The 20,675-nt window shown below is 39.8% G+C and overlaps 1 protein-coding gene across 4 annotated transcripts in view; it reads left to right on the top strand.

Annotated features, from left to right (window-relative positions):
* Positions 1-20,675, top strand: part of atg7 (ATG7 autophagy related 7 homolog (S. cerevisiae)) — a 284,172-nt gene that overhangs the window by 246,984 nt on the left and 16,513 nt on the right. For all 4 annotated transcript variants that reach the window (XM_062416634.1, XM_062416633.1, XM_062416631.1 and 1 more), the window contains one exon: positions 4,103-4,225. In XM_062416634.1, coding sequence (XP_062272618.1) covers positions 4,103-4,225 — 123 coding nt within the window. The remainder of the gene's footprint in view (positions 1-4,102; positions 4,226-20,675) is intronic.

Here is a 20,675-nt window from a genome sequence, read left to right as displayed (position 1 = left end):
AGTTACTATGTGACACAGTTGTTTTGAAACACAAAATGCAGCCTTAGCAGAAAAAGGGGGGATTCCCATCTCTCCAATTTCCACATTGTTAAGTCAGTCGAGCTCTGTTGAAATGTTGTTCCTTGAGGAATACTGAAGACGCACACACACACGCAGAGAAATGCTGGTAAAACCCATATGGTAGCAATCAGGGAGCAGTTGCTCATTGATGTCAGTGACTGTCGTATGAGTAGAATTAGCTCCCACCACTGCTCCTTGTGTGTGTGTGTGTGTGTAGATGTGTTGTTGAAGGGTACACATATCCCAAATCAGCCAAGTGGAGTGGGAGAAATTGCCTTTGTGTCTTTTTTTTTTTACTGTGTTGTCATTGGTCCACAGCCAACTGGCCAGTTAGCAGCATCCAGTGATATGATTGGTTCCTGTACATTAGTGTAAGACCAGGGGGAGGAAGAGAAAACCATAACTTAAAGAGGGAGAAAGTTGTTTTTTTTTAAATAGGGAGAGGGAAAGAAAGAGAAGGAAGGGTGGGTAAAGAGAGGAAGTGCAGGGCTCAAGAAAGGGTGTTGTGATGAGTGGAGGGCTGGTTCACTCGCTCTCTCTTTTTCTCCTGATCTCAATGCAGTCTTTGTGTCTATAAAGAGGTCATAAAGCCCCAGATCTATCACTTTCATGTGAAGACAGACAGACAGAGAGAGGGAGAAACCAAGAGGCAGAGGGGGGAGGGAGCTGGCCGGCTTGTAAGCTAAAAGTTTAGAGTTTTTCTCCACCTACGCTGCTTTCGAAAAAAAATTCTGAAAAAAAAGTATGAAGTTCCACCCCATCTTAAAGTGTCATGTTTCAGCCTGTGTGACTGATGAGATTATTTGGTCTGCACACAGGGGGTTCATATGGTTTGATAGGGATTTGGTGAAGCCTGTGTAGTCAAGAACAATGAACAACATGAGTTGGGAAAGACGATCCCTTCACTGCAGAAGGGATAAAGGTTATGTAGTAAAATTGGTGAATATGTTTTGATTCAGTTAATCCCACCCACACATTTTCCCTCTCTGTTTTGCATTTGATTATCTGTCTTTTCTTTTTCCCGCCTCCTCAGATTTCATCTCTCCCTCTAGCCACCATCTATCCGCTCTTTTGCTCTTCCGTCTTACCTTTTCTCCCTTCCTGTTCTCCCTCCCCCATATCTTCCCTTTTGTGTGTCCCTCTGTCCATCTATCAGTCCGTTCACTGTAGTGTGTGTGTGTGTGTGTGTGTGTGTGTGTGTGTGTGTGTGTGTGTGTGTGTGTGTGTGTGTGTGTGTGTGTGTGTGTGTGTGTGTGTGTGTGTGTGTGTGTGTGTGTGTGTGTGTGTGTGTGAGTGCATGTCTGTCTGTGTGCCGCAGTCAGCTGTGTGCTGCCAGGTCACTATGGAAACAAAACAATTCAGCCCCTGTCTGGGCTGGAGCAGTTCCTGTAGAGTTGGGGCTTTTTCACGCTCTGTGTGTGTGTGCGTGTGTCAGTGTGTGTATTTCCTAACTCTTTCTGGGGCTGCGAGCCAATAAAACTACACGCCAGAGAGTAAATCACAGCTGACGTGGCTTTGTCTAAAATGGTGCCAGGCACCTCTTACTACAACTACTTGTACTAACACTACCAAATATGCTAGCACTATTAATAGCAAGAACATTTTTTTTAATTTGTAATGTAATGTTTTTTTTAAAGACACTAAACTGTCCACTAACACAGCTCACAGTTTTTTCCTCCCTGTTAAACTTTTTAAGGGGATACAACATGCTTTTTTGTAATTTTCTGTCATTTAGATGGTGTTATAATAGTTAGTTAAAAAAAACAAAGATAATGCTGCCTAAAAGTTGTTATCTGTTACCTCTACTTTGCTATCAAACATGTCCACAAATGGCCAACTGTTCCGTGGCTTTTGTTGCTAAGGTTGATCCGTGGTTTATTGGTGCTGTCCACTCATATTTTGGATCAGATTTGGGCCTAAACATGTACAGATGTATTTGAGAAATTTCAATTTTGAGTAAAAAATGATCATTAGGATTCACAGGATATTGTGATGACATGTTGTGCATTTTCTAACATTTTACAGACCAAACAATAATCAATTAATCACAAAATAATAGGCAGAGTATTCTATTATTACTCTTTAGAATGATAGTTACACAAAATGAGCAATTTAAATGCTCAACCCTGTTCTGCTCCAAATGGTGACAGGTATTTTTCACTTTTTTTCTGACATTTTATTGACTAAATGATTATTGCTTTTTCATTTTTTTCTTATCACTTGTTATCAGTAAGGAATGTTTCATATCTTTTCATAAATAATTTTCTTTCAGGAATCACTCAATAATTAAAAAAGCACAGATTGCCCTGTACTATAAGTAATTTTACATGTACTGTATACTAGTAGTTATTTTCACACAACATTAGGTTCAATTACTGCAAATGTCATATCTCATTTTAGAATAATACTCTAGATTTTAATACTTATATGCTGTTGTCTGTTGTTCTTTTTACTTATACCGTAGACAAGTATACAACAACAAACAAACACAAACTTTGTGAGCTTTGCTTCTTGTGTGGTGTGCCATTTCTCTGAAATATTAGCAGGCTTGAGTGGTTATTAAATGAGTCAGTATGGAGTTTGTGTGTTTTCAAGCCAAAGTGTCTAATCTGACGTGGAGACTATATATGTTGAAAAGGAAGCCACTGACTCACTAGGAACTGTTTACTCATAGTTCTTAGTGTGCAGTAAGTGTCAGATCATAGCACGATCACTGAAGTGGAACCTCAAAACATTTTATTCATTAGTTCTGCATCAGTCAAAAATGAAACCATTCACCTCTTGTTTTCTGAAATCTCCCCTTACATCATTACTATTACAAATAATACTGCTTTTGCAAACTTCATGTGGCTCCATGAGGAAGGAAGCTATTGGACAAGTGCATATGTACATGTGTGCATCACATATTTGTGTATACACTGTACATACAGTGTGTGTAGTGAACCATCTAATCCAGATGTTGAAGACTCGTAATTAGTAGCTTAGCTTAATGATTTCTGTCAACAGCTTGTTATCCAGACTAAAACCAGTCTTGAAACTAGTTTAGTAATCATGCTTTTGACCTTATTGCAAAAGCATGATTTACATACATTTTTTGAAGCTTTTTCTTCCAAATAGTGCCACACAAGTGTGTGTTGTGTGGGTAACTCAGCATAACTATTAACTTCATCACATCATCATCACACTTATTGAGTTGCTCGCTGTGTCACAAGCAGCTATATTACAACAAAGTGAGTTTTAGCCGTTGGCATCTCATGTAACAGATCCCATCGATGGAAGTAGAGAATCAAAAGAAATAAAAGAGATGTAAGGAAAGAAAAGAGAAGTTGAAAAGATGAACGAGGGACACGTCAGTGTGTATTGTGTGCGGTGTGTCTGGCTCCAAGATTAGACGCCAGGTCAGTCTGCGAACACACACACACACACACACACACACACACACACAAGTAGTAATGGACACAAAGTGTGTTGATGTCTGAGGCAGAGGTAACCCTACACCTGCAGAGGAGGGTCTGTGGGCATCCATGAAAGGTTCAGCCAAGCTTAGGAAGGTAGTCAATAGGACAGAGGGTGTGTGTGTGTGTGTTGTGGAAAGGTGTGGGTATTTGAAGTCAGTACTGGTAGGAGATCAAGGAAAACATCTCGGTGTGTTTGCAGAGGTGCTGAGTTATTACAGAGGTTGTGCTCAAGCACCAGAGTGGCAAAGGTGCATATTTTGTTTTACTCTGTAAAAGATTATCATTGTTATTATTCACTTTTAGAGAACGTTGTCCTTGTGCCACCTCATAAAGTGTCTTCTAAAATTGTAATTCATTAACATGGTTCACCCCTCAACTCCAAGTGTACAGGTCAGATTAAAAAGTGGCTTTAACCAGGCATGTTATGTTTGGTGAGGAAAAACACTTTGAGAAATGTCTAAAGTGCAGTAAAAGGTGTAGAGGTACAATTGTGTTTTTTCACACTTGTGACTTCAGTCAGAAATTTTGCTCTTTTCTGTTAAATCTTCTGGAATTGTTTTTTGTTCTCCTTGTTTGTTGTCCAGGTCCTGGACCACTATGAGAGGGAAGGTTTCCAGTTCCTGTCCAAGGTTTTTAATTCTTCCCACTCCTTCCTGGAAGACCTGACAGGGCTGACGTTGTTGCACCAGGAGACGCAGGCCGCAGAGGTAAATCTGACACTCAAACACACCTAAAATAATAATAACCACACTATTTACTTGAGTGTGTGTGTTTATTTTTCTCTCAAGCCAGTTTGTTGAGAGATTTATGATAATCTCTTTTGCAAATTAAAATATTTGATGGCAAGTTTTTTGGTGTCTTCGAGCAACTCGCCCATAATAGCATAACTAGGGCCTCTTCCCGGAACCATCCCTAGGAGGGCAGCATGCAGATGCCCAATAAAATAACATGGTGTTTCTGTTATGTGGACCAACCACCTGTATAGTTATGAGAAGAGGTCTGGTGCTTTGCAAATTGGGTGGCCAGAAGGTTATTGGCAGTAACAGCAACTCAAGAACCTGCTGGAGGACACCAATGGTGAAGGAAGGGTCAAGCTGAGAAAGAAAGGCCTTGGTTAGTCCTGCTTACTCCTGACTTAATAGACAGGAGGCCCAAAATACAATTCAGTATATATTCAACTCAGGTGTTGGAGCAAGGGTAAGTCATGGATAATGACTTTTTAAGGGCATACCTTGACCGTCAGAGCATCCAGGCTGCTTTCGAGAAGTTAGGAGAACTGTTAACCTTGAATGGGGACATTTTCTGATAGTGAAAGAAACATTTTGAGCAACTTCTAAACCTGAATAAAATAAACTTAGTGAAAGAGACACAAAAAGTACCCTTTAAAGAAGCACTGCAGTGGCAAGAAGTTGATAAAACTCGCTTTGAGGTACTGAAGGTTCTGGATGTATTTAGATATTATTGGTCTTGGTTCCAATCTGCAAAAAAAAAAAAAAAAGATGGACCAGAGGGTGTTCACCAGTAGTGGCACTGCTGTCGTAACAGGATGCTTTTGTGCCAGAGGAGAGGATGTGGCTGATTTTTTAAGATTCAAAATGAACAATGCAGGTGCCGTCCTGGCTGTTCAATGGATCGGCTCTTCACTCTTACAATGTTACTAGAGGGGTCATCAGAGTTTTCTCATCTAGTCTACATTTATTGTAAGGAAGTGTTGTGGAAGACTTCAGATGGTTTTGCTCTGCAAATGTGCTGTATGAGGTACTGTGGAAATATGGAATCCCTGGGGCCATAACTGTGAGGCATCTGGTCATTGTAAAACCATAGTGAGCTCTTTTCCTATACTCAGCATTAATTCAAGCACATTCTCAGTTGGTATTGGACTTCAGCGAGGTTGAGAGGGAGCTGAGTCTGAATGCGAAGCCTTCAATTTACCTGTCAGTTCATGTGTCAATCCTCATCTATGACCATGACTTCCGGATAATTACTAAAGGAATACGTAAAAGTTGAAATGAAATGTCCTGACACTGTGTTTGGGCATACTATTCATGGAGATCCAGGTTGGATCTTGGATTAGAATCACTGTACCTCCACATTGAAAGGAACCACTTAAGGGGATTCGGGCACCTCATTCAGATGCCTCTTTGATACTAGCCACATCACTTTAAAGGGATTCAATATTCCACCATGCTTGGTAATGCCTCATGAAAAGTTCACCATTGGACACCTGAGGCGAAGGAGCTCTTAGAACCCATCACCTGGACACAAAAAAGAGGCAGTAAATGGATGGCGAGAAAAGAGCTGGTCCCTTATGAGCTGAGAAAATGTATGACTCAGGAAAATCCATACAAAAGTCTTCATGCAATTTTAAGGCAGCTTTGTCCTCTTTTAGAAACAAATTGAATTTGAAGGATTTTCTAAAAATTTCAAAGCAGTTTTAATTGAGAATTTAACAGAGATATTTTTTTCTTCTGTAACATTCTTCTAATTGTCCTGCTGCTATGGCAACACACAGTTGATGTTCATGGAACAACGAGTGGAATAGAGTTCCAACAAACATTCAGAATACTTGGTGGTGGAATATGGGTGGTTTTCCTGAAGACTCCCCTCTGACATGAGACAGAGGGAGTGGAGGGAGAGACAGAAAATGAGTGTGTGGCTGGTGGGGGTTGGGTCTGGTCCTGCCGAGCTGTGGGAAAATCCCACGTACTTTCTCCCCAACTCCTACCCATAACACACAGATGGAGGAGGGGAGAGGAGAAAGGCAGGGAAGGGAAGACAGAACAGAGGAAAACAAGGAGTGTAGATAAGAGAAAAGGTAGAGGGAGAAAAGAAAGAGGAGAAAAAAGACAAAAAGATGACTAGAAAGAAAGTTGTAAGCAGGAAAAAAAAAGTAAAAGCCAGTGAAGAAGAAAATAATTTCATCTTTTTCCCTCCTCCATCGCTCAGGCTCTCTTTCTCCCTCTCTTGGGCCTCCTTTTTTTAACTCTCACTCTCTCAGTCTCAGTCCCTCATCTCCCTCTCCTGCTATCAATCTTTACCTTAGTCCCTATCGTTCCTTCCATCTCTTGTGCTTGTTCCTTCCCTCTCCTCCTTCTCATCCCGCTCCTCCCCCCCTCTTCAATCAGAAGATGGAGAGATTGTTTTGATTGTTCAGCCCACCAGCGCCAGAAGTCTTAGCGCCTGTTTCCTGTACACAGATTAGCTATTCTGAAAACTACTGCACTTGGAGGACGTCCCTTCGAGTTTTTTGTTTTTTTTATTTCCTCCAATTCCAGGAAGGGACAGAAATTCTTCTCTCGTTCGTGAAAGCATATCATTACTTATTTCATGCGGGAACCCACTAGAAATAGTCCTGTGGCTCATTTCGGGTCCTGACCCATATTTTAAGCAGCACTGGCCTGAAATAGTGATCATTTTGAATGTAAAAAAATTGGTGTTTTAAAGGATCCTCATTAGATCCATTTTTTATGAGTCATCATTGGATGATTATCACTTCCAGTGGCTTATTTAATTACTACTACTTAAAAGGTTTCATGTAAAGAAAGTATTCAGACCCTTCTGTCATCAGTAACAATATTTGCCTTTTTTTTAATGTTAGACAACTACAAGTCTCTAATTTCTAAACAGTGTCAGCCTAGTGACTGATTAGAAATACAATGACATTGGTCATATATAAGAAAATGTTTGGGAATGGATTACACTGGGCTTAAATGACTAATAACCTGTTATTTTTTACAATGTTCTCTTCTTGCCCCGGTACTGGCTTCATTACAGGCCTTGTGTATTTTTGCGTGTGTATGTGCGTGTAAGTAACTTCTAAACTATAATCTACGTCACCAGATAGGAGTAATATGTACTTATGGCCTATTTTGGGCGAGTTGGTAACTGGAGAACTACTTTTTATGCGGTCACCACAGGGTTTTGGGGGAGTTCAAGTTCGGTTACAGTTTAGACAGACTGAAAGTTCTCTGTGTGTGTGTGTGTGTGTGTGTGTGTGTGTGTGTGTGTGTGTGTGTGTGTGTGTGTGTGTGTGTGTGTGTGTGTGTGTGTGTGTGTGTGTGTGTGTGTGTGTGTGTGTGTGTGTGTGTGTGTGTGTGTGTGTGTGTGTGTGTGAATATGAGTGTGAGTGTGCACAAATCAGTGTGAATGGCTTCTTTGTAAGATCAGCCCTCTTGAGATTATAGTAGGAGCATGGCAGGGTGGAAAACGTACTATGAATCTGGCATCTGGCAAATTAGTTACATGTATTTGAAAACATGTTGAACATTTTTTTAGCATGCAGCATGTTGTATCTTTGCCCGGTTGAGACCATTCAAGTTTGTAATTTAAAAAAATCAAACACATCAAAACATTTCCAAATATTTTGACCCAATCAGTACTTTTTTTCCTTTTTCCATTTTAGTATGGCTTTTTTCTCTATGCTGTAGTTCTTGTAACCATTACCTACAATATTGGAATGGGGGAGAATGTTAAACCATAGCAAACAAAGTGCTTGTCAAATCATCTAACAGTGTCCTTTTAGCCCACAAATTGTAAAACAGAAAATTTGACAGTGAAGATGTGAATGTAGGCAGGGTTTGAATGTTTTTCTGAAGGTCTCTTTTCATCATTGTAAATTCACTCATTTTCACTTTGTAAAATGGAGTGCAACCATGAATACCTTTGAGTAGAGGCTGTACGAATATGTGTGTGCTGTTATCCCCATTTGTTCTATTAATCGTTTGAGACTACAGAGCGATTCATCAAATTAGAGACAGATTTGTGATGCAGTGTGATACGACTAAGAGGAGGCTCTGACAGCAGGTTTTTCAACCTACCTCAGGGTCATTCAGACTTGGTATAAACAGTTTTGCCATTAGACATTTTTTGCATGGATGAAGTGTAAGACATAGTTTATTTGAAGAACACTGAGGCCTGTAGACTGCCTTGTCTGATGCATGTTTTCATCACCCACTTCATGTAGTTAACCAACAATAAACAAAAATACCATCCTTCATAGAAATACAGAACCTTTAACCTAAAGTGGAGTAGTGTCCAACATGTGTCCCACCAACCTAGGTTTAGAGGAAGGTGAGCCAGTGCAGACTAGGTATGTTGACCCATTCACGTCAACCCTTAATGTGGATTTAACATATGTCAACTGTGTTGTTTAGAAAGGGGTATATGACCTGAGCTAAGTCTCAGTGTTTCAGCAAATATTGAACCAGGTAACTGTGTCACAGTGCAGATACGTGTTAGCATGTCAGAACAGGGTCATTTGTTGCTGGCTGATTGGCCTTCCTGAATGTAGCCTCACTGTAGGGTTGGGTCAGACAAATCAACACTCAAAAACACTCAGAGAGTCTCAAAGGAAATGAGTGTCTGTCCAGGATGCTGTACCTCTCCTCTGACGCCCACCCCACTGTCTTTGGTGTGGCAGATTAAGTTATATGAACTGCTGCATACATCCATCTATACAGGGACATACATCAGTCTAATCCTTATAATGTAAAAGGGCGGAGGACAAAGGACATTATCATAAAACAGAAGGACCATAATGTTATGAAACATACACATTATATTGTGGTACATCTGTCTAGTGAAGTGATTTAAGGAATTATACAGTAATTATAGTGAGGGAAATGTTACAATACAATTTGTTACTGTTTCTATTTTGCGGCTCTGCAGTCACCCAGCTTAAATCGCAAAAAATATATCAGGTTTTGCACTGTTGTAGGAATAAAGAGTTTGTCAAAATCCAGCTGTTAGATCTCATGAAATGCTACAGAAAATACATCACCACTTGGATTAAATTGTTTAAACATCAGTTAAGTGAAACTGAAAATTATGTGTGTATCGTGTGAATTTCTAGAGCTATTGTACTCATTTCAACACATGATACCAGAGGAAGCCCTTGATCTGATTTGTCATTCTTTACATGTTCCTATCGTCATTTTCAGTAAGCAATGCTGCTTGCTTCCGTGTATGTGTGTCCCCATCCATTAATCTGTTCGCATGTCTGTGAATACCCCAAACAGAGGATGTGTGACACTCGCAGTACAAAGGGTCTTTCTGCAGAGTTCATGTTCCACTCCCTTCCCACCTACCACAACTGGCAGTGCCAGTAAGTCACAAGATAGAGACGGCTGCATTGAACTTCTGAGAAGAATGTGTCACTTGTCACACTTTACTCCTTTTTTTGGTTTGATCTTGTGACATGAATTCATTATAGTCTCATTTGAATACAGTGGCCCTTACAAAATTATTGAAAATGGGTTTAAACTCAACTGTTGTTAATTTTTTTTATTCATTTAGGATTTTTCAAAAACTTGTAGTGCAAGTGTTACTTGTGCAGAACAATAAAGTTTGTCTAAAAGGATTTAGTACTGAACTGGATAACACTGGTAGGTTTATATTGTTTGTTACACCCTCTAGAGGGTGTAACCTGCGTTTGTGTAAAATCATCTTCTCACAGTCTGTATTTTGAAATGAAATCATTGTAAAATTACCTCAGCACACTCCCAGGACTGGAGCCATCGATTTAAGAGTCCTTTGTTTTTTAGCTGATACTCCAGATATCCAGGGTGACGTATCATCCGTGTGGAGTTCTGTATCTTGTTCAAGAACAGTTCAACAAGACACATTTACAGTTGGGAGTGTTGAAGTCATGATAATTTAGTTTCAGGGTGGTCTCTCTGTGAATTACTAGCCAATTGTTTTTGGTTCTGTATAAGTTTGAACCATACTTGACTTCCAAATAACAGTTTTAAGACATTTTAAGCTTTGTCTTCATAAAAATCCCACAGTAGGTCTTGCCACCTTCCTCTTTTGGCTTGTTTCCAGTACATAGAGGTAGTGTTCAGTAAAACATACACACCTGTGTCTCTCCAAATGTGTGCATTTGGTTGTCTGTGCGCCATCACATGCCAGTAATCATCACCTTGAGTCATACGAATGCCCTAGAGGAGCAGAGGTTGCCCAACAACCCGCACTCAGTCCTGCTCTGGGCTGTGCTTCTCTACGTAAAACAGTGTGCTGCTGACGATAACGTTGATTTAGTTATGTTGGCCCATCACCTAGTAGCTTGGAAAACATACAAGTACAAGCATGAACACACACACACAGTATCACAAACTCTCCAGTCACATGCCCTTTTCTTCCTTTCTCTCTCTCTCTTTCTCTCCCCCACAAACACATACACACACACACACACACACACACACACTCCCCGTGAGCGTCAGAGGGCCCCATGTATGTCAGAGCTTTATCCAAACACAGCTACGGTTGCTACATGCTACAATTATTACCAGATGGACTCAGGGAAAACATATTAGCTCTGCTTTTTCATTAGCACAGTGCACACCCTCCCGTGAGACAGACGTGGAGGCAAAGCAAGAAACATGGGCAGAAAAAGTTGACTTCATTTCAAATTTCAAATTGAGCACAATTATGTATTTATCTCTGAATGGTTGTTTAGTTGCATTTCCATTTCCAGTCCATATTAAGGTCCTCTGAAAAGAAAAATGTTTTTTGTGTTGCTACGTTGTCAAAACATGTGTCTGTTTGTATTAATGTCCCACCCTTTTTTGCTAATTTTCTAAAATCTTACACTGGTGGGAGTATAAAGACATTCTGTCCAATGAATGTGATCAAACCAACCTGCGCCACCAAACTTACTTTCATCTTAAGTCAACTACAACCAGCAGTGATTTGGGTCAGAAGTGGAGTTGGAAAGGATTAGTTTATTAATTGATTTGCCTATTCATAACAAGATATTTGTACAACTAAAATGTCATTTATACGGATAAAATGCACAACATTTGCTAGTTCATTCTTCTAAAATGTATGCATTTTGTCCATGATTATCATTTTGTAACTTTGCCAACATAATCATCAGCGCTCTGTACTGATACTAGAGCTGCCCCAGCCAAAGGTTTTCCTGATCAATTTATAGTTGTTAGTTAAGTAATATAGATATAGAAATGCAACATGAAATGACGCACTGATCAATGCGACATTGATGCTAAATCCATTGATCATCGTATGGTCTAGATACATCAAACTTGATGTCGTGCCCACGTTTACGAGATCCCTGTGATTGTAGATGATTATCTGCAAAATGTCTGAAAACAAAATGTGGAAAACAGATACCCTTTAGACGTCTTCAAATGTCTTGTTTTGTCTGATCCAACGTCCAGCATATCATTATTTATAGATATTCAGTTTAATTGTCATGTACAGTACCTGTCAAAAGTTTGGACACCCTTTTACTTTCCCTTGGATGAGAAAGTGTGTCCAAACCTGTCACTGTTTCTGTATGACACAGTAAACCAAAAAATTCCAAAAAGCTTCAACCAGCAAATTTTTGGCATTTTTGCTTGAAAAATTACTAAGATGATATTTTATTGTAAAGTTAGTTGCCAATTAATTTTCTATTTATTGAATAATAGTTCTAATCAAATAAAACTTAATCATGTCTGTGTCAGTAATGTGTCTGTGCCTGCCCAAAATCTTGTTCCAAGAAGAAATATGGCAAACCACAGAAGAAGTTACAACCTTAAAGCTGTTTCTTGTGGCATTATAATTAATTTATGTGTGTTAGAATTGTGGGATGAGAATGAGGTTTTATATTCAGTTTAACACACATTCAGTGGCAGCTTTCATGTTTAGTTTCTTGGAAAGAATTGTGTGACTTGGTAATAATTGTAGGAAAAATGGAGACAAAGTTCTGAGACTGTTATTTTAGTTAGGTTTTGTTAGTTTATAAGCAGTTGTTAATTTTTAGTGGGAATTTCCTAAGAGAACTGCTTCATGTAAACCCAAGTATATATTCATTCATTAGTTATTTATTGTTGGAGACTTTATTCTTCATTAATGGTCAAGAATCCTCAATTCTTCAAGGTAAGGTAGCAATAAGTTTATCAGGAAATACCATTTGTACACCATCTCAATTTTACCTATAGGTCGTACAAAATGATTTAGTACTTCCTAGTAATCTTCCAAATTAACTATTAGGATGATATTTGGACATTACCGACCCGTAAAATACCTTTGATCAATGTGTACCTGCTTCCTTTCACATTTTTTTGCTTGGTTCTGTATTTCGACATATTAATGACAAAAGTAATGTGCGCATACACACTCACACGCCACTGTGATCGTGTATCACTGGTACTTAGCGCATATGTATTTATGCACCGTATGTATGCCAGCTATGCTTACTTGACTTCTATTGCACTGCTAATTATAAATGCTCTACTTGCAGGTATGCATGTCAGCTATGTGCAGACAAATCACACCTCCTATCCATCCTTTCTTTGCATAGTTTCTCTCTTTATCCTTCTGGTTCTCCTTCCCTCTAACACACACTCAGTACTATACATAGTAAGTCTAAATCTCCCTAGTTCCCTACAGGCTAAATTCAGAAGCTTTGTGTCAGTCAGTAGACTGACTTTTAACCTCGCTTGCTGACCTCTTTAACCCTGTTCTTAGTGGTTGAAGGTTATTGTCCCTTGTGGATGCATGTGTATTTGTAATTGCAGATTCCTTTGTTATATTTGTACATGACTGTATATTTTCCAACCATCCAGTTTCTCGGGTCTCCTGATTCAAACTAACCTCTCATGGTGTCAAACCAGAAAACACATTATTCTGCATTAATGTTTTTAAAGAGAAATATGCTTTGAAAAACCCCTGAATTTGGAACTTCACAGGTTGGCATGCATATGACTCTGTATGCACTAAACAGCGTATAATGGCAGCTGTAGTAGATGATAATATATTTTTAATTCCTCTTGCTTTCTGTATCCTTTCATGCCTCCTTTTCAGCTTTTTTTTAGTGCATTTTTCATTAGCAGCCTGTAAATACCTGCAGTACACCATCTGAACAGTCATATTGTTTCAGTGTGTTCTAGTGTTGCCTTTAGAGGTGACATAACCTGCGCAATTACACGTCTATATTTCAATCTGGAGCTCAGCTGGAATATCTTTGTATGATTTACCTTTCAAAGAACTCTTTATTTAACTCATAATGACCCTTTATGCAGCCCCTCAGTTTAGCCTCTGTCTGAAACAGGCCGTTGTAGCTCCTGTCTTTTTAAGGTGCCCCTCCTGATGAGCCCACTCTGTTGTGATTGCCCAGGTCTTGGAAGCTGCCCTTTGCCAGGCTTCTGGTGGATCAGGAGGCTACGTTAACAAACCAAGCAATAAACTATAGTAGTAGGATTTCAGTATTTTCTCGCTCTTGAAATTTCAACTTTGTATATGTTCAAGCCCAAATCCAATCCGAAATATGAGAGTGGACAATGCAAACAACACAAAAAAACCTTAGCAACAACCTTAGCAACCAAGGCTATGGAAAGGGTGGCTGTTAATGTGTGACAAGCTGGCAGCTCGTGGTCAGGGCAGAAAAATACATAAAATAAAATGTTCAGGCCAGGTTGAAGCCTTGGCTTTTGACTTACAGAGAGCTTTTCTACATACATCCGCCTCAAGTTTTGGAAAAAACCATAACAGCATATAAATAACAGAAAACCACAAAAAACATAATATTTCCTTTTTAAAGCCTGTTCTGGTGCTGATGCCAGAGTGACAAACACAAGCAAACCGAAAGTAAAATACTATGAATAAAAGAACTTGGACAAACATGGCAAAGGAGATGAAAACCAATAAAATAATGTTTGGTAATGTCTTGGGAATAGTCTACAGCTATTACAGTATATAACAAGATAAGCTTAAATCATTTTATGCTAAAAAAATGATTAGAGTCCAAGCAGAGTTCAGAGTCATCATTCCACATAGACAAAATAAACATAGATCATGGAGATATGCAATTAATTAAACGGAGACTGCATATTCAATACCGTATTCTTTGAAATATAGTTCGAATGCAACTGATTTTCTCAATTTTGTCACCATGTTTTAAAATACTACTGAGTGCCAGTTGCTTCTGGACAACAGAGGGAAAAAAGTAGTCTGTTAAATAACAAACATTCTGTGTCAGGGCTTAGGTCAGGTGGGGGCCATGTCATCATCCCTCTAAATCCCCCTCCCGCCCCCTCTTCCTGTTTCTGTCGCTGAGGTAACATCACTCTCAGTGAGCATACCCCCTCACTGTTTCCTATATCTTCAGCAAAATACCAGCATATATTATATACATATAAAAATAAACTCATTTTAATATCTGATCAGGGATGTGCTCAGTTCTTTTGTCTCATTTTGTTGCCACAAGTAAGTACAATTAATTTTCCAACTCTGATTTTGCCCAAGCGTGTGACTCAATATACTGTACATGGTATTGTGTTAACTATGTTATAACCATATTTCTGTCTCTGTTTTGCCTTTTTATATGTTTAGTTTTTATTTTCATATGGTAGAGAGATTGCTGAGATTAACAAGATGAAGAAGATTTTATGAAAAATAGCAGGTGATAAGATCAGGTCCGCTTTGGCGCGCACATTACTCCATTCAGCGAGGATACTACTTTGGTGGGCTGTATATTAATAATACACTCATACACAGGGTTGGTGCCGGTGAGGAGGTCTAGGTGGGGGGTAGAGGGGACGCACGGCACCCAGGACAGCTGTCCCCCTTCTTGAGCCCAAAGGGGCCCATACAGAATTACCAATCATCAATCATAGGGGAGTTATTTTCATTTGTCATAAATAGGACCCTTAAAGCCATCTTTTCCCTCACTACATGGGAAAACTTACAGAGGCCCCGATCCTATACATGGCTTCTTCTCCCTGGCGCCAGTCAGTCCAGAGTGGTGCCTTCTTCTGTCGTGGCAGCTGGCTGTACGCACAGACAGACAGCTAGACAGATGACTGGGTTGTGACAGACTGAGTAGTAGTCTAGTCATTCCCATTTAGCTCCTACTCTTCTTCCTCTTCGGTAGCTTTTAACGGCTATTTCTGTATCCGCTCTGTGTCAGTGTTGCACTTTTAGGATTCACTTTCACTTCCGAAAGCTCTAACACCCACTCAGTCACCCAACACACCCTCCTTTTGTTCAGCACCAGAGACGTGTCACATAAAGTGTTCAGCTCTAAACGTGACTACATTCTTTTTTATAGACATTATAGCCCGACTGAGATGTCGGGCTATAATGTCGACATAGTTTAACATTAATGTACTTTAGTGTCTTTCTTACTGTACTTATATCCACCAGTACCAATATACAGTATCTGCAATGAGCTAAAATTGGACCACACATTGACCTGGCTGATTTATCGGTGATGTTGCATTGCATTTCAGCAACGAATCTGTAACTTTTCAGCTTATTAGATCTCTCTGCATGTGGTAAGGTAAGGTCTGTGTGAACATATGAATCACATTGTTTACTAAGACTTAATGTGTCCCATTTGAAGATCGCATAATACACAACAATTCTGTCTTCTTTATCACTAAAACTGGTATTAAACACCATCATTACACACAGGATGGAATTTAATCTTTCATGTTTTTTTGTTTTTATTTTGGTAAAAATTCACATATTGAAATGAACATATCTCCTCAAAAGAATATACTCTGGGGTTGTAAAGGAAAACAATAATTCTCACCACTGCTGGGAATTTTCAAGATAGTTTGAAGAAGTTTCCAGATGTTGATGCTGGATTTGAAGGATGTTTATTGTGCTGGCCACCTGTATCCCTCTGTATACTGTTGGGGAGTTGATAAATCATTTAACTGAAACCTCAGGAAGTGAATGTTTTTAGTGTGTGAAACACATATTGTATCCTGTTAACGTTCTATTGTTTAATGCACTCTGCTGTAAGTGTGCATGATGCATCGGCAGAGCATAGAGCAATTAATAAATGATGTCCCACAACTCCACTCAACTTCTGTTACTTCATGTCTACACATGAAGTAACAGAATAGTAGCCCACTCACAATCATCACAATTTAAAATAGCTTTCCATTTAATAATGCTAAAATTATTTTAAAAGATCATTTGGTAAGCTTGAATATGACTTATGTTTGTAAAAGGATGTCAAGCTTATGTTTGTGCGGAGAAACGTCCAACAATTTAGTTGAACTATTTTCATGAATCCTATCTGAGTGCAGAACTGTTTGTCCCTGTGTTCCTCGTTTGGCCGGTCTTTGATACAGAAATACTCTCCAGCTGCATCAAAGACAGAGATAAGAGCTGTGTGTGTGTGTGTGTGTGTGTGTGTGTGTGTGTGTGTGTGTGTGTGTGTGTGTGTGTGTGAGTGTGTGTGTGTGTGTGTGTGTGTGTGTGTGTGTGTGTGTGTGTGTGTGTGTGTGTGTGTGTGTGTGTGTGTGTGTGTGTGTGTGTGTGTGTGTGTGTGTGTGTGTGTGTGTGTGTGTGTGTGTGTGTGTGTGTGTGTGTGTGTGTGTGTGTGTGTGTGTGTGTGTGTGTGTGTGTGTGTGTGTGTGTGTGTGTGTGTGTGTGTGTGTGTGTGTGTGAGTGTGAGTGTGAGTGTGAGTGTGAGTGTGAGTGAGAGAGAGAGAGAGAGAGAGAGACTGCATGTACATGTCTGAATCCTGTAAAGCCTGATTCTGGCTTGCATCGCTGGTCACAGGTAATCTGCCCTTGAGATGTGGCCTTAAAGAGAACGAATGCACACACAGACACACACAAACACACATCTGGCCACAATGCCAGTTCTTATCTTTTTTCCCCGATGCTGTTCTGCCCAGCACATGGAAGACAGTGATAGCATCGAGCCTCGGGTTCAGATAAATTATAAAACCAGAAAATGAACCTTTGCAACCCCCCCAACACACACACACACACACACAAAACATGTATGTATGTGTGTGTATTTGCAGTGCGTGCAAGTGTGTGTCCCCATTTCTCTGATTAACTTGCACACACACACATCTTTGACTGCCATCATTTCCTCTGACCTAATTTTCCTTGAACACAAAAGGACTTTAATGAAGTGCTTAAAATGTGTTTAAAACAACAAAAACAAAAAAAAACAAAATCGGCAGGTCATCCTTTACTGAAGTATTTCAGCCATAAAAAAATGAACAAAAACAATGTTATCATTCACTATTCTGAAACATCTGTGTGTAGTTTATTAAGCCTTCAACCACCAGTGACCAGTTTACAGTGTTGACAATCAAGGATTGCTTTTGACTTTGTTAAATGATTACTCACATTTACTTAAGTGTTAAAATGTAAAAATCTGAGTTGTTTGTAAAAAGGATGTTGTCATTGATTGATTAGCAGAGTGAGCAGGTCTTTGTAATGAAAGACTGTGACTGTCTGGTGTTCTTAGCATCAGATCAAAAGATAGCCTCATCTGTGGTTTGCAAGGCACTTTGTGTGTGTGTGTGTGTGTGTGTGTGTGTGTGTGTGTGTGTGTGTGTGTGTGTGTGTGTGTGTGTGTGTGTGTGTGTGTGTGTGTGTGTGTGTGTGTGTGTGTGTGTGTGTGTGTGTGTGTGTGTGTGTGTGTGTGTGTGTGTGTGTGTGTGTGTGTGTGTGTGTGTGTGTGTGTGTGTCAGGGCTTGTTGCTTCATAAAGATTGGGTAGTTCATCAGCCCTCACTCTCTTAAAGAACTGAGGTTCTTTAAAACAACACACTGAAAGAGAGAAGAAGAAAGAGAGACTGATTATGATGATGTGTGTGTCTGTACGTGTATGTGCATGAATGTCTACATGTGTGCGTGTTTGTGCGTGTGCCCATGGGGCTCGACTAGTGTTTGATTGCTCCTCTGACCACACGTAAGTTGGCTTTGACTCACACTTCTAATTAAACCGAGGGCAGGTCTCAACTGGCAGCACACACACATACACACCGCCTCTGAAGTTGATCTGTTATTGCCATTTGGTTAGTTGCATGCTCAAAACACTTCATTAGATGTTATACTGGTTGCAAACACGCACACACTAATGTCTCAGCAGAGGCAATGGTGACTGAAGAAAATGGAGGCTTCAAGCTGCTCAGGCTTTTCATTTAACAGCAATTGTGATACAAAAAAATATGTTCTAATCTTTTTTAGGGGAAATAAACGTTTTTCATAATTTTATACTTAATATAATGATAACATAATCTTGTAGTAAAAGGTAAATATCTACAGTATGTTTCAATGGGTAATTCATTTTGTTAGTATTGAGTTATGAAACACTTGTATGATTCAGACAATGTGATGATAACCTTTTCTAGTGCACAGGAAATGTGGACCAGGGGGAGATACAGAGGAAGAGGGAAAGGAAGAGGGAGACGGGATCTTGACAGATTAAGTGATAATGAACAGAAAAGCAGAGCGAGGCAGATGGAACAAGAGAAAATCTAAACTTTTAAGAAAGAAGGCTTTAAGAGAGGTGGGATATGTCAGCTGTTTGACAAAGAAAGTTTAACAGCAGCGCCTATAAAGAGAAAAAAGAGAAAACTGTGAACATTTCGGAGAAAGGCAGATAAAAGTTGCCCCTAGAAATGGAAGCAATCCTGAATAAGTGAGAGCAAATAGGCTAAATATTTAAGGAAAAGTTAAGGACATGGAGGGGAGAGCTGTCCTGAAAATGAGGGCGAGCGGTCAGTCGGTGTCTGGGGAGAAACAACAGGACCCAGCTGTTGCTCCACAGGCCACCACACCCAGCCGAGAGAGACTCCATTTGTTGTTGTAGCTGGCCTTTATGACTCCGAGAGAAAAAGAGCATAAGAGGGGAGGAGGAGGTGGTGGTGGTGGTGTTAGTGGTGGACTGACTCTGACTGATATTGAGTAAAAAATAGAAAAAGAGGCAAAAGGGGTGAACGTCCATCCTTTACTAGGAAATAGGAAAAGGATGGAAAATGGGATGCTGCATCACTTCCTGGTTTGTCTTTTCTCTGTTATGAGGTTTGGTTCCAAGGTTTGCTATCTGGGCCGGTTTGCTTTGTTTGATTACCCCGAGACTCAGGAGTTTATGAAAACACAGGCAGGGGACGTGACCTCAGCTGGGACCTACACACCAACTCTGTTCCCACCAAAGCTTCTCTAAACCACGTCTTTCCTCTTTTATCCAGTGTCAGACCACTTTCACTCCCCATGTTATCCTTCACTTTCCCTCGGACGTTACTTTTCTCCCCCCCTCCCCTGTCATTCACCCTCTCCCTTTTTTATCTCCCCTCTGCCTCCTGTCACTTATTTTGTTATATTGCATGCAACCTTGTGTTTGAGTAATGATGTTAAAGAACTACAGTTTTTTTAGAAGAAGAAATTATATATATTTGTGACCAGTTTTTAGTGATTTATATGTTGAGGAATCAATGGGTTTAGGGTTGAGAGACACAAACAGGGTGGCAAATACAGTACTCAGAGAAGGATGATTGCTTTTTTGGTTTTGGCTATTTGTTGGATTTGTTGACAACAATAAAAAAAAAAAAGAAAGCCTGACACATTATTTGAAATGATAATTAATTGTCTTTGTTCAGAACTATATTGAAGTTTTTCTTCTGTCCGCTGTAGCCTGCCTCAGTTGTTCAATTCAACTTTCAATTCACATTTAATGAATTTTTACCAAACTGCCCAGGTGAACCATGCTTTTAAGCTTTTACGTTTTACACTGTTATGCTTTAATGTTGTAGCTACACAATTGGAAAGAAGGGTTCAGGAACAAAGAACTGATAGTTTATTATTAATAATTAATTGTTTATTTCAACTTCATCAGTTTAGATACAAGAACATTTAACGTGTGAATTATGTGGAAGGATCTACGCAAGTATGGAGTGTCCCTCATGAGATCAGACAGTTGTTAAAAATCATATGAAGTCATAGTTAATGGCTTTTGTGCTGGATGTGGGTGTGTAGGTCAGTTTTTAATCTAACTCAATGGACAGGACGTGTTTGTAAGAGGGCCAGTTAGGTTAGAAGGTGCTCCTCCTCTTCCCGTCTCCACCCACCTCCTCTTCCTCTTCCTCTTCCTCTTCCCGTCTCAAGTCCCAGTGTACCCATGCACACACAAACACGCTGACACACACGCACACACATATCGGTTCACTGTGTTCCCCCCTGAGAGCTGAAGGCTTGGAACAATGAGGACACTAGAGAGAACACAGAGGATCACTGTAGGAAAGAACACAGAATGATCATTTAAAACACAGGGGGGTAAATACGGCAACCCAAATCTCTGTTATCTCACTCCTGACGTGCTGCATTAATGTACAAGGGAACCATTTGAAGTGGAAAAAGTCTGGATAATGCATGTTTGTTTTTGGCAGGAGACTCT

This window comes from Scomber scombrus, chromosome 3, assembly GCF_963691925.1.
Source record: "Scomber scombrus chromosome 3, fScoSco1.1, whole genome shotgun sequence".
Classification (NCBI taxonomy): domain Eukaryota; kingdom Metazoa; phylum Chordata; class Actinopteri; order Scombriformes; family Scombridae; genus Scomber; species Scomber scombrus.
The sequence above is the reverse complement of the archived record's forward strand: the minus strand, read 5'-3'. Positions and strand labels throughout refer to the sequence as shown.